At 43.8% G+C, this 14,861-nt stretch overlaps 1 protein-coding gene across 1 annotated transcript; it reads left to right on the top strand.

The window, feature by feature from the left end:
• Positions 1–1,216: 1,216 nt before the first annotated feature.
• Positions 1,217–7,178, top strand: LOC310773225 (cysteine/serine-rich nuclear protein 3-like; the record flags this gene model as incomplete). Its single annotated transcript, XM_083633116.1, has 5 exons — positions 1,217–1,415; positions 2,355–2,614; positions 4,522–4,833; positions 5,474–5,749; positions 6,360–7,178. The coding sequence occupies 5 exons, from the start codon at positions 1,217–1,219 to the stop codon at positions 7,176–7,178; spliced, it is 1,866 nt and encodes a 621-aa protein (XP_083489242.1).
• Between the last annotated feature and the right edge of the window lie 7,683 nt (positions 7,179–14,861).

The following is a 14,861-nucleotide window of genomic DNA, read 5'->3' as shown; positions in this document are numbered from 1 at the left end:
CATAGATATATTATACATCAGACCCTTCTGCAGCTACTTCTGCTCTCACTCACAATGTCAAAATATAAGTGATGTGATGTATAGTTTGTGAGATGTGTTTGCTTGGCACAGATTTATTTCATACTAGTTAACTGCTGCAGTGGCACCCGGAAGTGTTTTTTTGTTTGCCGTGATCTCATGCTGATTCGTCCTATAAAAAAAACAAAGACGAAAAACAAAACATGGTTCACAAGCTATTAACTGAAGTCCATGAGTATGGGTCTGATCTTCCACACATGATAGTGCAAATATTATTTTTAATATAAATCTAATTTTGTACCGGTGGATTTCCCCACTTTGTCTAATTTCCCTATACTTGCTTTGCCTAAAATATTACATTTCAGTTGAAGAATGAGGTTCATATTGGATCCAGTGTAACTGAGTGGTAATTCATTTCAATCAAAATATAAGGAGTTAGATATGATGTGGAATGGATCAAATGTGGTTAACATATTAAGATGAATGTTAATCCCCAGGGGAAAATTGGGCAATTACCTTGCCGAGTCTATTGGCCAAGACGTGACGGAAATGTTGGCCAACATTTTGAAAGGTGATAGCAGGAGACAGTTACATCTCCAGATTCTTTTAAGAGCACCTGAAAACACAAGGGGTAAAAATGTAATTCTGACATGAATAACATAAGCCAGTGATACTCAACTTGAGGCCCGCGGGCCACATGCGGCCCGCGGGCGCCCCCTGTGTGGCCTGCGATGGAATTGCAATTTGTTTTTGTTTTTTACAGTGCACCTGAACGCAACATGCAAGATACCCGCTGAATAAGTGTCCAAATGTTCATGTCACTGGCCAATACTCCACTTCTGTTATAACATTTCAGTTTGGAATATCTTTCAATAATCTATAATGTAGCTGCTAAATTGTCAAATACTGCCGTCTGCTTGCTACCCAGGCACTTATGTATGTACTTAACTAACTTAACCTAACTAACTATCCGGTGTGCACAACATTGTCAGACTAAACTCCGGCTGACACCCCAAAAACCTACAATCCGCTACAGAAAAATGTATATTGTTTGTTTATTAACTGGTCCCTGGCCTTCTATCATTTCGCGAAACTGGCCCCCGGGCAAAGCAAGTTGAGTATCCCTGACATAAGTTGTCCTACCCCAGGCTTCCCCTCTGTGTGTGGTGCAGGTGTGAACAGCGTCTAGAGGTGGAGGATGAGTGGGATCCTGAAGCGTAAGCTGGAGGAGGGCCCTGGGCTGGAGGAGGGCCCTGGGCTGGAGGAGGGCCCTGGGCTGGAGGAGGGCCCTGGGCCCTACGTGACACTGCAGGGCTCTGATGACGACCAGGTGTCCTGCAGCGACAGTGGCAACAGCAGCGACAGCCTCAACCCTGTTCCCTCTGGAGCGCTGGACTGTAAGCTCACACTACCTGCCTGCTCCACTTACTGTATTTCCACTCCTGAGTGGGTGGGGTGAGTTTGTGTCTGTGAAACACTTAAAGGCCCTATAAGAATTGTGAAGCAATTTAGATGTACAATATTACATTGTTCTTCTTTTTTGCCAATGAGTGAATGGGATGTAGTCAGACTGCCTGGAAGGCAGCGCTGTGGGTCTAAGCTCTGCCATTGGTGCCGACCATTTCAGTCGGCAGCGGAAGAAAATCCCTTTCCGCTCCCTGCAAGCTGCCATTGGATCCGACCATTTATGGATTTCCTTTCCACTCCCTAAGTGTCGCTCTATGGTCGCTCTCAATTGCCTCTGCTGCTGTGAAACAACAACAACAACGTTAGCTCGTTGCTACACCCTGAAAGTTTTGACGAAGATTTGTATTGTGAGAGAGAGGCCTGCCATGTACTTTCGGTGGGTGGTTGTAAAGATAACAGAGCCTTTTTTCCCGCTAGACCAGAGTGAGAGTAAGACCAGCCAGGTCCTGTGCGGGTAGGGCAAAACAGAGATAGTACTACTACAGTCAACATTGCTCGTGCTTTCGACTCATGAGAGACCTTCGTCTTAACTTGTAGCTTGTGTTAGCTTTTTACCATGAAACTGTGCCTAGCCTGCAGAAGACAACTGTGTTTTACCAAAACTGCTGGATGGAGCCGAAAATTACTGTGACAAATTTGATATTGTGGTTTTAGTTGGCTAATGTTAGATCATGTTAGCTTGTTTGCTAATGCTGTTTTGGCCGCTGCTCGCTGGCGCTGGCAGAGTATGGGCGTGAGCAACAGGCAACTCACTGCAGTTACCCACACCGGCCACCGGTGTCAGTGATGCTGAGGAATTTCTAATTCTTATAGCTACATATAGGGCCTTTAAAATTGATTTTTGACTGAGTGTGTTTTCCCCCTCCCAGCCTCGTCTCTCCAGCAGCAGGCCAAGCGGCTGCGGGGAGCCAACGTGCACTTTGAGAGCGTGACCGTCTACTACTTCAGCCGGCGGCAGGGCTTCACCAGCGTGCCCACGCAGGGCGGCAGCACCCTGGGCATGTCCCCGCGCCACAGCTGGGTCAAGCACTTCACCCTCAGGGAGTTTGCCTTGGAGCAGGAGAGGAGCCATCGCAACATGCTGAGGGACCATCTCAAAGAGGAGAAACTCAACGCCATCAAGCTCAAAGTCAGTGCGATGGCTCCATAAGGCCCAATTTACCTGCTGTGCAATTCCTTCATCAACAACAACAATAATAATCATAATTGGGTCCAAGCCTAAGTGACATATGAGTTTAATTTTCACAGCAGCCATGTTGTGTCTCAAAGGCAGGGTAAACACAGGTGTAACCAAAACATTAATGATGGTTTCCGACTTCAATTCCATTTAGGTGTTCCAGCACCGGGGCCCTCATTAATGTTATGGTTGCACTTGTGTTTACCCTGCCTTTGAGACACAAAATGGCAGCTGTGAAAAGGGTGTACGGTATTCATCAGTTTGGAAAAGTTTCGGTGGAAGTCTTGCAGCTGCAGGTGAAATGTTGCGTCAGTCACATCCATTTCCATTGGAGAAATTGGTATTCAGCATGAGCAAATGTGCTCTGACACATTTGGGGGCTTTTTGTATGTGAGGTTTGGATGGGGGACTCACTAAAAACAGGAACTTTCACTGCAGACGAGGTGGGTATGGGGTCACTGAGGTTACGGTTAGGTTACGGTCAAGGTGGTCGTAAAGTCATGAAAAATGGCGATATGAACCAATGTGAGCAGACGAGAATGCGCATCAGGCACATAAAACATGAGGTGTGGAATATTGTGTTTTTAGGGGGTCCAGTTTGGATGGTCCCCATGGAATGGCATCATTTACTTCCTAGATTTGACTTATTTCCTCTTGAAATAGGATGTTGGGGCGGGACACAACACAGTGAGGGATCATTCAGAAGTCTAAACCAATGGAATATGAGTCAGGGAGAGAAAGGTATTTTATTTGATGGGAGGGGGGCAGAGGGGAGGGATTATTTAGAATTCTGCTGGTTTTAGTTGGTTAGAAATGTAGGCTATTTAGGCCTCATGTTTGATTTGTTCTGGCAGATGCATCTCACACTAATCCTAACCAATAGTTAGCCTACCGTCAGCTTCTCCCCATGTAACATTACAGTCTGCCCCTACGTGTATTAGCGTTGTTACATGAGAGTGAGACTGACTCCCCTATGTGTTTGCAAGTTAACTCTGTCTAAGGGGTAAGGTTACAGTCCATTAACTTTAGATACGCACGTATGTACAAGTGTCACAGAAACATGTCAAAGACACCTACCAAAGCAGAAGGGTTCATTGCTTCTCTGTGGCGGGGTTTGAAAGCTTGATGCTGCTAATAAGTGCCTCTTTTTATCCGATTTCTGTGCCGGTGAGATTATTTTCTGGTTACTACCAGAGGGGCACTGTGGAGCGCTGTGATGACTAAATGAGAAAGATAGCACTCCAAAATGAAGGAAATTATCTCAGACTACTGTCATGAATATAATTCTCTGCTCAGGGCATAGTGTAACATGGTCTCTAGCATGAAGTGTTTATACTTCACTTCCTGTCAACTTCATCTGTACAGTTTGGATTTTAAAAACTGCAGAGAACTGGGTAATAGCTGTAATCTAGGAAATCCATAATGCTGTGTGTAACATTTTGTCGAGATTATTAACCATTCATGCACAACTGCGTCAGGAGTTATTGGTTAAGGAATCATTGCATTTTGTTGCCTGGATAGTGAAGGAGATTTGAAGCCTATGGTGGTACTAGCCACTGAAATCTGATTGGCCTTGCAAATATGCAAATTGCTCCTGTTGTGACATCACAACGGGAGCCAAATCAAAACGGCTTGTAGAAGCAGATGTTTTCCCAGGAAGGTGGCTAGAGCAACAATGCAGAGGCATTCACTTTTCACATTCTGTGGGTTGTTAGCTTGTAGGATGACTCAAGTATATTGGCTATGTATGGGCAAGATTTCTTCACTCTCTCCTTTAACTTCATGTGTAGGCATAGAAATAAGACATATCAGTTCAACACCATATCCATTCATTCACACGTCTCATTCTGTCCCTCCAGCTGACTAAGAACGGCACGGTGTCGTCGGTGGAGGCGGATGCCCTGACGCTGGAGGACGTCTCTGAGGACGACCTGGATGTGGACAACACGGAGGTGGACGACTACTTCTTCCTGCAGCCGCTGAGCACCAGGCGGCGGCGGGCCCTGCTGCGTGCCTCAGGGGTCCGCCGCATCCACGTGGAGGAGAAGCACGAGCTGCGCACCCTCCGAGTGTCCCGGGAGGAGTGCGGGTGCCACTGCCGCGGGATCTGCCACCCCGACACCTGCGCTTGCAGCCTGGCCGGCATTAAGTGCCAGGTAAATGGCGCTGTGGTGAGGCCCTCTGTAATATCACAACCGTTTGTTACTGTCTGTCTGTGCAGTAGAACTTCTGGCGAGTCATGAGATGTCTGGACAATCAAAATAAATTGAAATGTGGGCGGTAGTGAGGGTAGTGCGGTACATTCCCTGCCTACCAACACGAGGGTCGCAGGTTCGAGCCCCTGGCTTGGTCGGGCGTCCATACAGGAACAATTGGCGTGTCTGCGAGTGGCAAGTCGGATTAAGGGTATGTCCTAGTCACTGCACTAGAGCCTCTCTGGTCGGTCGGGGCGGATGTTCTGGGGGGAGGAGAACTGCTCACTAGCGTGATCCTCCCACACGCTACGTCCTGCCGGTGAAACTCTTCGCTGTCAGGTGAAAAGAAGCAGCTGTTTACATATAATCAAATCATGTTAAAGGGTTAAAGCACATGACAACAGCAATATACTGTTCACTATTTCTACACAGTCAGTCATAGTCAGTGGATCGAATATGAGGTTCTACTGCATATGGCGAACACTGTCAACATCACAACTAGATGTTCGAGTTTTATTTCAAGCATGACCAGCCATGACTGACAGCTGAATTGTAAGTCTGTAAGTCACTGCAGCTAATTGAAGCCTGTGTATTTCCCCTTGGCTCACGCGTGCAGGTGGACCGCATGTCGTTCCCGTGCGGCTGCACCAAGGAGGGCTGCAGCAACACCGCTGGCCGGCTGGAGTTCAACCCGGTGCGGGTGCGCACCCACTTCCTGCACACGCTCATGAAGCTGCAGCTGGAGAAGAGCCGTGAGGAGCCAGAGAGGCAGCAGCTCATCACCAATGGCAACGGTTACCATGGAGACTCCTCCTCGGTCCTCCAGCAGCAGCAGCAGCCGGCGAGCCTGCAGTTCCCTCTGATGAGCAGCACGGCGCACATTCCCATCTGGGTCAGTATAGTTTTGTATTTTTCACTTGTTTTTATTTCATTTTGAATTTTTGTTTTCAATTCAGTTTATTTTCAGATTATTTTTTGTTTAAACATTTTTCATTTTAGTATAGTTTTTATTAGTTTGAGTTTATTTGTCAGGAGCAAGATGTAAGAAGTTCATAATCAGTATTACACAACACTTTGTGAAGGCAGTTGACTCCCCAGACACCCCTGTCTCAAAACATAGGTTAGTCATTTAGTTTGGCACTACTGCTGTAGTACCGCTGTACTACAGTAGTACAGCGGTAAAAGTGGGGGCTTTTGTTATTTCAATGTTTTCTTTGTTCTTAACACGGACAAAAACTCACTGCACCAATGCCTTCTCATGCTTGTTGTGTTGACAAGTTTGACCAAATTGACAAAGAGTAGAACTAAAGACGTTTTCTGTATACTTTCTATTTTAGTTTAGTTAGAAGTACACATTGTTTTAGTTAGTTTTTTTCCTTTCTAAAGTCTAGTTTTTGTTTTTATTTCAGTTAACTAAGTAAACTAAATGATTTTTTTTACCCCTAATTTTAGTGTTTGTTTAGTATTTTTAGTTCATTATAATAACCTTGATTCCCATCATGCACCTCCAGAGCACCAGTGACACGGACTCGCACCTCGATGAAGAGGAGGAAGATGAGGACGATGACGAAGATGATGACGAAGCTTACGAGGAAGATGAGGACGAGGACGGCAGCAGTTTGTGCAGCGGGCTTTCGGACTGCAGCACGCACAGCCTGGAGACCATGGACCCCGAGGAGGACTGCAGCACTCACAGCCTGGAGACCATGGATCCCGAGGACGAGGAGGATGATGAGGATGAGGAAGATGAAGAAGATGAGGACGAGGATGAGGATGAGGAGGACTGGGAGCGTTCGCGGCATGGAGCGAGTCCACCCCCGTATTCGCACACAGAGGTAGTCCCTCTATCGTCGGCGTTGGGTTTCTCTAACAACACACACGTCAGCCTCGGGCACCCCTTCCACAGCTCGCCACATTACCAGATGAACGACATGGCATCTTCCCATTTTAGTCAAAACCTACCCGTCGCTCCCTCACTCCCCTCACTAGAGGCCACTTTAGAGTCCAAAACCACCGTTGATTCACTAAGCACAGAACTCCTCAGCCATTTCCCCAATGCCACAAACTCCCCAACGACACCCAAAACTTGTTCACAAGTATCCAAACCGGAGAGTGACGGTGCCCCCGCTGGTGTGACGGAGGAACAGCCGGAGCTCCAGAACAATCTAGATCCCTATGAGTCGCAGACCAAAGCTTCAGCCGGGTCTCTGCAGCAAGCAGGGGGAGAAATAAGGGAGCGGCTGTCAAAAGAGCTGGAGGGGTCCTTAGGACCTGCTTCACCCGATCAAAAAAGAGAAAAAATATGCTTAGGGAGCATCTGAGAAATAACTTAGGGAGGGATCAATAAGTATTTGGAATACTGACCATCAGAGTTTGATTTATTCTTGATAAGTGCCATTTCCATAGAGAAACTGATTCACAGTGTGTGATTTGTTTTGACTGATTTTGATGCTGAAGGCTCAAAGAAGTGTACATGACCTAATTTTAGCTCAGTTCGTCCCTAAACCGTTCTAAAAATAGCCTACATTGGTTTCGCCGAATAGAGAATCAGAAAATGTGCTAAAAGGACACAGGTCAATAAAATGCAGTGTTGCTGTAAGTTATTTGTATCTATATACGGTATAATTTAACCCCTATTATAAAGTGTTTGATATTTACAGCATGTTTTCTGGTTGTGGCTGGCATCTGTGACAAATCAACTGGATTTTGAGATTCTGGCAAAAATATTCGTGTTGGTCCACTATTTTTCATTGTGCTGTTGTTTCATCATTGCTTCCTATAATGCCTGTCTGTATACTGTAGCATGTATTCAGTTGACTAACTGCCAGGAACTGGGGGCCAAATCGGTTTAATTTTTGTTTTGTTCTCTTAAAAAAAGTATTTCCATGAGAATCAGATTAAAATGGATATTTTTTGTATCCATCTCAGTTTGAAGGTGTTTGATTGTGATGGTGGTTATCTGATTTGAAGACAAAATTTATATTCTGGTAAACCAAATAATGTGATATAAGTGGACTTGACAAGACAAATAAAAACACAAATAATTAAACAACCAAATGCACAACAATTTTTCTCTTTTGTATAATCAGAGGAAATTTCCTTTGCAATATAAAATGCCCATAATACTGTGAGATCTGATCCCAGTAGGCCTAATGTCTCCTCCTTTGCATTCTCTTTTGCTACCAGTAGATGTCATCTGCAACTTAATAACTGAACAACTCTCACCAGCCGGCCCGCTGACATCCAACAGGAGAGGGTTAAATCTTTGTTTTCCTGACGGTTTTCTGCCTTAGGGCAGTTTCTGAAATTGATTTGCTGGTGGAGTCTGTAATCTTTCTGCAGGAAAAGATTATTTAATCTAATTACTTCCATAACACTAAAGTCCCAGTAAAGGTTTTGCCTCAGCGCAGAGATGGGGACTTGGACTTGAGACTTAGACTTGAGTCGCACTTAAGTCCCACACACAGTGACTTGAGACTTGTCCTCAAAGACTTGAGACTTGACTTGGACTCGTGAACAATCTAATTTTTTGGTGCATTAACATTACGGAAATGTCTACTAATGTCATCTCTAATCATTGCTGCCACTGTATTCTAATAGATAAGGAGTTAGGATAATACAGTAGCCTACATGCTTTGAATTTCTTAGTTTTAGCTATGCAGTGTTCGAAGCAGACTGGATAGCATGCAGCAGATGATAGAATGCTCATCCATAGGGACTTGGACTTGCCCCTCAAAGACTTGAGACTTGACTTGGACTTGTGACCAAAGACTTGAGACTTGACTTGGACTTGCAAAAAATGACTTGTGAGCATCTCTGCCTCAGCGCTGTGCCAGACTGTTCCATTTACATTTTAGTTGACATTTTTTACCCAGATCGAAGTTGAACCAGGACCTTCCAGTTACAGGATCATCTGTCTATTCTAGCTGCTACGTCACCCATGCTCCGAGATGGGAAAAGAACACACATTCTTTACTTAAGTACAAGTACAGTTGTGTGTAAAAAAAAGATTCTGGCAAAAGTAGAACTACTGATTCAATGTGTTTTTCAAAAAATACAGGCTCTATGCATTGCATCGTGGAGCCTGTCGTCATGCCCTGCTCGAGCACCCATTCCTTCAGGTCTGTCACTGTACTGTAGCCTATCTTCTTCTGTGGTGTTTTATGGCAGTTGGCATCCTTTATGTTGGCAGGGCTCTTCAATTGGCGGCCCGCGGGCCCCCCTGTGTAGCCCGCGCTGGAATTGCAAAAAAATAAAAAAATAAATACAGTGCACCTGAACAAAACATGCAAGATACCCGCTGAATAAGTGTCCAAATGTTCATGTCATTCTGGCCAATACTCCACTTCTGTTATAACATTTCAGTCTGGATTAAGAAGAAATTACTGTTCTACATTGAAGTAAAAATGTAAATAATTAACTCGTTGGTTTTGGTTGGTTTGGTTTTATTTAGCTTCGAGTGCCTTTTTGTTCTTGTGTGACCCTCAACAGGCTTTGAGAATCTCCGGCCACTTGATAGTGATAGTTGATAGTTATGCTTAAATTAACCCACTCATATTCTCGTTTATTTCAAGAAAAACATTTTGGCTAGTGGAAATTCTAATTTGCTGGCAACTTTTAAATCTAGCAGCCATATTGGCAGGTGGTCAAAAAAGTTAATTTCAAGCCCTGCAGGGAGAGCAGGTGGTGACATACTGTAGGACTGAGAAAAGGATCAAATATTGGTGGTTAAGACTGAATAATGACATCACAACTGTTAATTTAAAATGAGTTATTCCTCTAAACCTGCCTTCAAATGCTCCAAATGTTTCGCACCGGCGCCAAGGCGCCAGCCCACGGCCCTCAGCAAAATGTGGCCCTTGGTGAAAAGTAATTGAAGACCCCTGCATTACCGCCTCCTTCTCGATTTATCCATCCACTGTTTCCCTACATTCTGTCCCTTCTTCCTCAAATTGAAATTTTTCTGAAGGGACAAATTGTTCGAGTGACATCACTGATGACATCACTCACTGATGACATCACAATTGCTAGAGTGAAATCACTGATGACATCACCCACTAATGACATCGTTCACTGATGACTTCTTCTGGGGTGTTTTATAACAGTTGGCATCCTTTATGTTGCATTACCGTCTCCTGGATTTATCCACTGTTTCCCTACATTGTGTCCCCAGCCATCATCTCCACTGATGACATCACCATCGCAATTGCTCGAGTGACATCACTGATGAGATCACAATTGCTCAAGTGACATCACTGATGACATATGACATCATCAGTGATTTATGAAATCACTAGTAGTTACCTGGCCACCAGGCTGAGCCATCTAGAACTGTATATCCAGTGATTTATGACCTCATCAGTCACTGTCTGTGACATCAGTGATTTGTGACATTATCGACTCTGTGTCTTGTTTTGGATGTGCATTTGTTTTTACACAGACACATTTTTCTATTAAAAAAGGGGGAGGTCAACCGACACTGGACAAACAATTTTGGAGGTGATTGGAGAAACGGCGCATCTTGCAACTCCGGACAGACACACACACACACACACACACACACACACACACACACACACACACAGACACGCTTCAATTACAGTATTAGGATTCGACAAATTTAGAACATCCCCTCCGAACATGCTTTAAGATGTATAAAGACTATACTTTGAATAATAATTTGTGTGATATGGTTTTTACACAAAAAAGGTGCACATAAAGCTGGGAGAGCGAGAGACGAGACAGTTACAAAAAGTTTTATTAAACAATATACTATTTTATTAAGGTAAAGTAAAGGTAAAGTCCCACTGATTGTCACACAATGTGTGAAATTTGAAATTGCCTGGTTTGCTCAGCAGTCACTGGAAAACATGATTATAACTCTATTATATATTACTTAATAGTAGGCTACTATAGAATAGGAAATCGTTGATATTATACATATCCTGATTTTCAGACATGTAATGCTGCGTTCGCATTCTTTTATAACTCGGAGGTCGCAAATTGCCACTTGCTACTAGGAAAAATCAAATAAATGTTCAATGTTGAATTCTTTCCACCTTCCAACCTCTAGAGTGCGCTGCTGACACCCTCGCCTTAGGTGAGGTAGAGATCAGACAGGAGCAGGAGGAAGGAGGGAGCCCAGTGCTCCTACTGGCTGATCTGTTCATGTATAGAAATATCTCCATGGCTCATTGAGGAACCACACAGTGAGCAAACTCCACAGCAGGTGCTGAGCCACCTGGAAACATATATTCAGCAGGACTTTTCCCCCCTTCCACTTTATTTCTTATTTATCTCACTGAGAGTGCCCATTCACACACACACACACACACACACACACACACACACACACACACACACACACACACACACACACACACACACACACACACACACACACACACACACACACACACACACACACACACACACACACACACACACACACACACACACATTCATATCTGGAAGCTGACCAGTACAACCACAGTCTGATCTGCTGGCCACTGATCAGCTCCACTGGAGCAGTTTGGGTTAAGGGCCTTGCTCAAGGGCACCTCAGTGGTGTTAATGAGGGAGGGCTGCCTGTTACTTTCCCAACCCAGATTTATCCTGCCAGTCCCGGGGATTGAACCGACGACCTTCCAATCACAAGCTTGCTTCTCTAGACCTAGGCCACCACTTTCTTTTTGTCATGTATACTGTAATGCAAAGATGCAGGAGGATTTCATCAAAAACACAAGGTCATACCACTCAGGGGTGTAGTGGTAAATACAGAGGTGGGTAAGCTATCCAAGGTGAATAGTTTACCCACCTTGTTTTCCCTCATTGATTTATATAGGTGATCTGAAAATAGGTGAGTAAACTATCTGCATCATTTCAAAAGGTGGGTAAACTGCGTTTACTCGCGTTTACCCTCCACTACACCCCTGATACCACTCCCTCTGTTACACAATCATAATAATCACTGCCACATTTGGGAGATGTGGACCATTTAATTAAAATTTATATATATATATAAATATATATATATATTCTGCTTTTTCACACCCACCATAGCCCCTTGACTCTCAGCTAAGGATGGGTTGGAGCAGGGAATGCCTGCTCGCTTCTGCCAGCAAGGTATTGTGGGTAAGCAGCGGAGAGACACTGCTGATCAATCACAGGCGGGGGAGCTGTGATGTCAGGTTGCCAGGCAACAGAAAGGGAGAAGCAGGAGCAGCAAAGCATTTGGTGGCTGCTCTGCTGGGTGGGGGGGGGTCGTCTCAGCCTCTCACTCCTTCTGACTGAATCATATAAGACACTGAAGACTCTCACTCCTGCTCACTCCTTCTCCTTCTGATTGAATCATATAAGACACTGAAGACTCTCACTCCTGCTCAGTGCTCACTCCTTCTCCTTCTGATTAAATCATATAAGACACTGAAGACTCTCACTCCTGCTCACTCCTTCTCCTTCTGATTGAATTATATAAGACACTGAAGACTTTCACTCCTGCTCACTCCTTCTCCTTCTGATTGAATCATATAAGACACTGAAGACTTTCACTCCTGCTCACTCCTTCTCCTTCTGATTGAATTATATAAGACACTGAAAACTTTCACTCCTGCTCACTCCTCCTTCTGATTGAATCATATAAGACACTGAAGACTTTCACTCCTGCTCACTCCTTCTCCTTCTGATTGAATTATATAAGACACTGAAAACTTTCACTCCTGCTCACTCCTTCTGATTGAATTTAAGATGCCAAAGACTCTCACTCCTGCTCACTCCTTCTCCTTCTGACTGATCATATAAGACACTGAAGACTCTCACTCCTGCTCACTCCTTCTCCTTCTGATTGAATTTAAGACACTGAAGACTCTCACTGCTCACTCCTTCTCCTTCTGATTGAATCATATAACTGAAGACTCTCACTCCTGCTCACTCTTTCACCTTCTGATTGAATTTAAGACACTGAAGACTCTCACTCCTGCTGACTCCTTCTCCTTGAATCATATAAGACACTGAAGACTCTCATTCCTGTTCACTCCTTCTGATTGAATCATTATTTTCAGACCTTACCAGGTTGTCCAACTGCCTGTGATATGCCAGGAAATGTGTGTCATAACATTACAACTCCCGGGTATAACATGAACATTAGCTGTTAGCATTTGGACCATCGTCTAGATGTCACGCAAGAGTCACGAAACAGACACTGTAGGTTTTATTTAGGGTAAAGCATCAGGAGAGTTTTTATATGGATATCTCAGGGAAGTGCTTTGACTGTGGGGATGTTGTTCACAAGCTCCTCTCCTCGTAGCTGTTGTAAGGATTATACAGAAGAGACCAGGCAGTTCCCTGACTCTTTTTTGGCCTCTAGTCAATGCAACATCATACTGACGGACCTTATCAAACAACTGGGCTACACTGAAGGTAACCAAAAGGGTCTGGATGCCTGGTATGATAACTGTGTGAATGTATCTTCTCATCATTGAACAAATGTGACAAGAAGAAATGTAATAGTCATAAAGGTTTTAGAAAAGCTTACACACATGACTGGAACCCTGAACTGCAAACCCTGTGGGTTGATGTGAGAACAGCTGAGAAACCGTTTTTAAGGTGTATAGACAAAAAGCTGAGAGAGAGGAAAAGCAAGCAAAGTTTGTTAAGAGGTTACGCACCATGAAGTGCAAGTTTGATAGAGGCCTTTCATTGCATATTGACCATCTACAAACCTATGAACCTCAACAGTTTTTGAAGGAAATTAACACACAAAATCTAGGAAAATACCTAAACACTGAAGACGAAAATAGCAAAATTGATCATGCACATGTACCAGCTCTAAAGCATGTCAGCATTATGGTTCGGGGCCGTTTTGCTGCCTCAGCTCCTGGCCGGCTTGCCAATCACTGAGTCGACCATGAATTCCACATACCTACATACATATAATACTTCAGGAGAATGTGACACCATCTGTAAAAGCTGAAGCAAATGGATCTTACAGGCAGATAATGATCCAAAACACTCCAAATCCATAAAAGAATGGTTCAGGAAAGAGGAAATGGAGGGTCTTTGAAAGCCCACATTTAGAACTTCTATGGATGGACTCGAAGCAGACAAATGTGGCTATCGAAGCCACAATTTTCGTCACACAAAGACATTCCATTTCTATTACTTTTTATTGAAGGAATGATTGCAAAGTATAATTTTATTATCCTACTACTAAAATTGGAGAGCTGTGTCTCCAGAGGCTACCCTAGAAATGAGCATGCGAAGTGCACACAATTTCTAGTCCTGTTTTAGTCTCATGTCGAGGCTACAGCCTGTTTAAGAATATCCACCGCACACCAGCATTTCCCTGGTAACCTCTCATCTGAGAATGAATGCATCCTGCATGCAAAATGTGCTTCCCAAAAGGTTTTATTTTGGAAATCTAGATTCTGTGTTTTGTTGCCACATCTTTGGTTAGAACAAAAATGTCACTTGTCACACATTTTGCAAATTGATTCATCGTTAGGTGTAACATGTACTTGAATCACATGAATGATCCTTTCAACCAAGGTTTCTGCCATGTTAAGCAATCATACTTTAGGCTAGATCACAGACCGCATGTCACTGAGAGAATAACAATTTAAACCAAGGAGAAAGAAAGAAGAAGAAAGAAAAGGCTGGAAAATAAACAGAAAATAAACAAGCATTTACAAAAAATATGTCCTTTATTCTTTTGGCTTTAAAATGATATGACCATATGAGCGGGACAGTAGTCACTTCTTGCATGCAGTTCACTAAAACACTACAAACGCAATGAGAGATGGCTACTGATTGCTTCATGGTTGGTATCTACAGATATGGGGACCATACATGTGTTTCATGTGTTACAGTGCAGAATGGAAAACAGGTTCTAGAAAAAATGTAAATCAAATTTGAAGACTGGAAAAATGCACTCGTATCTACAGTAAAAATGTTATTTATAGTCGGTAGAACATAAGCAACCTGCAGACCCCAGTTGACACAGAAAC

The sequence above is a fragment of the Poromitra crassiceps genome, assembly GCF_964638095.1.
Source record: "Poromitra crassiceps genome assembly, chromosome: 3".
Lineage (NCBI taxonomy): Eukaryota > Metazoa > Chordata > Actinopteri > Beryciformes > Melamphaidae > Poromitra > Poromitra crassiceps.
The sequence above is the reverse complement of the archived record's forward strand: the minus strand, read 5'-3'. Positions and strand labels throughout refer to the sequence as shown.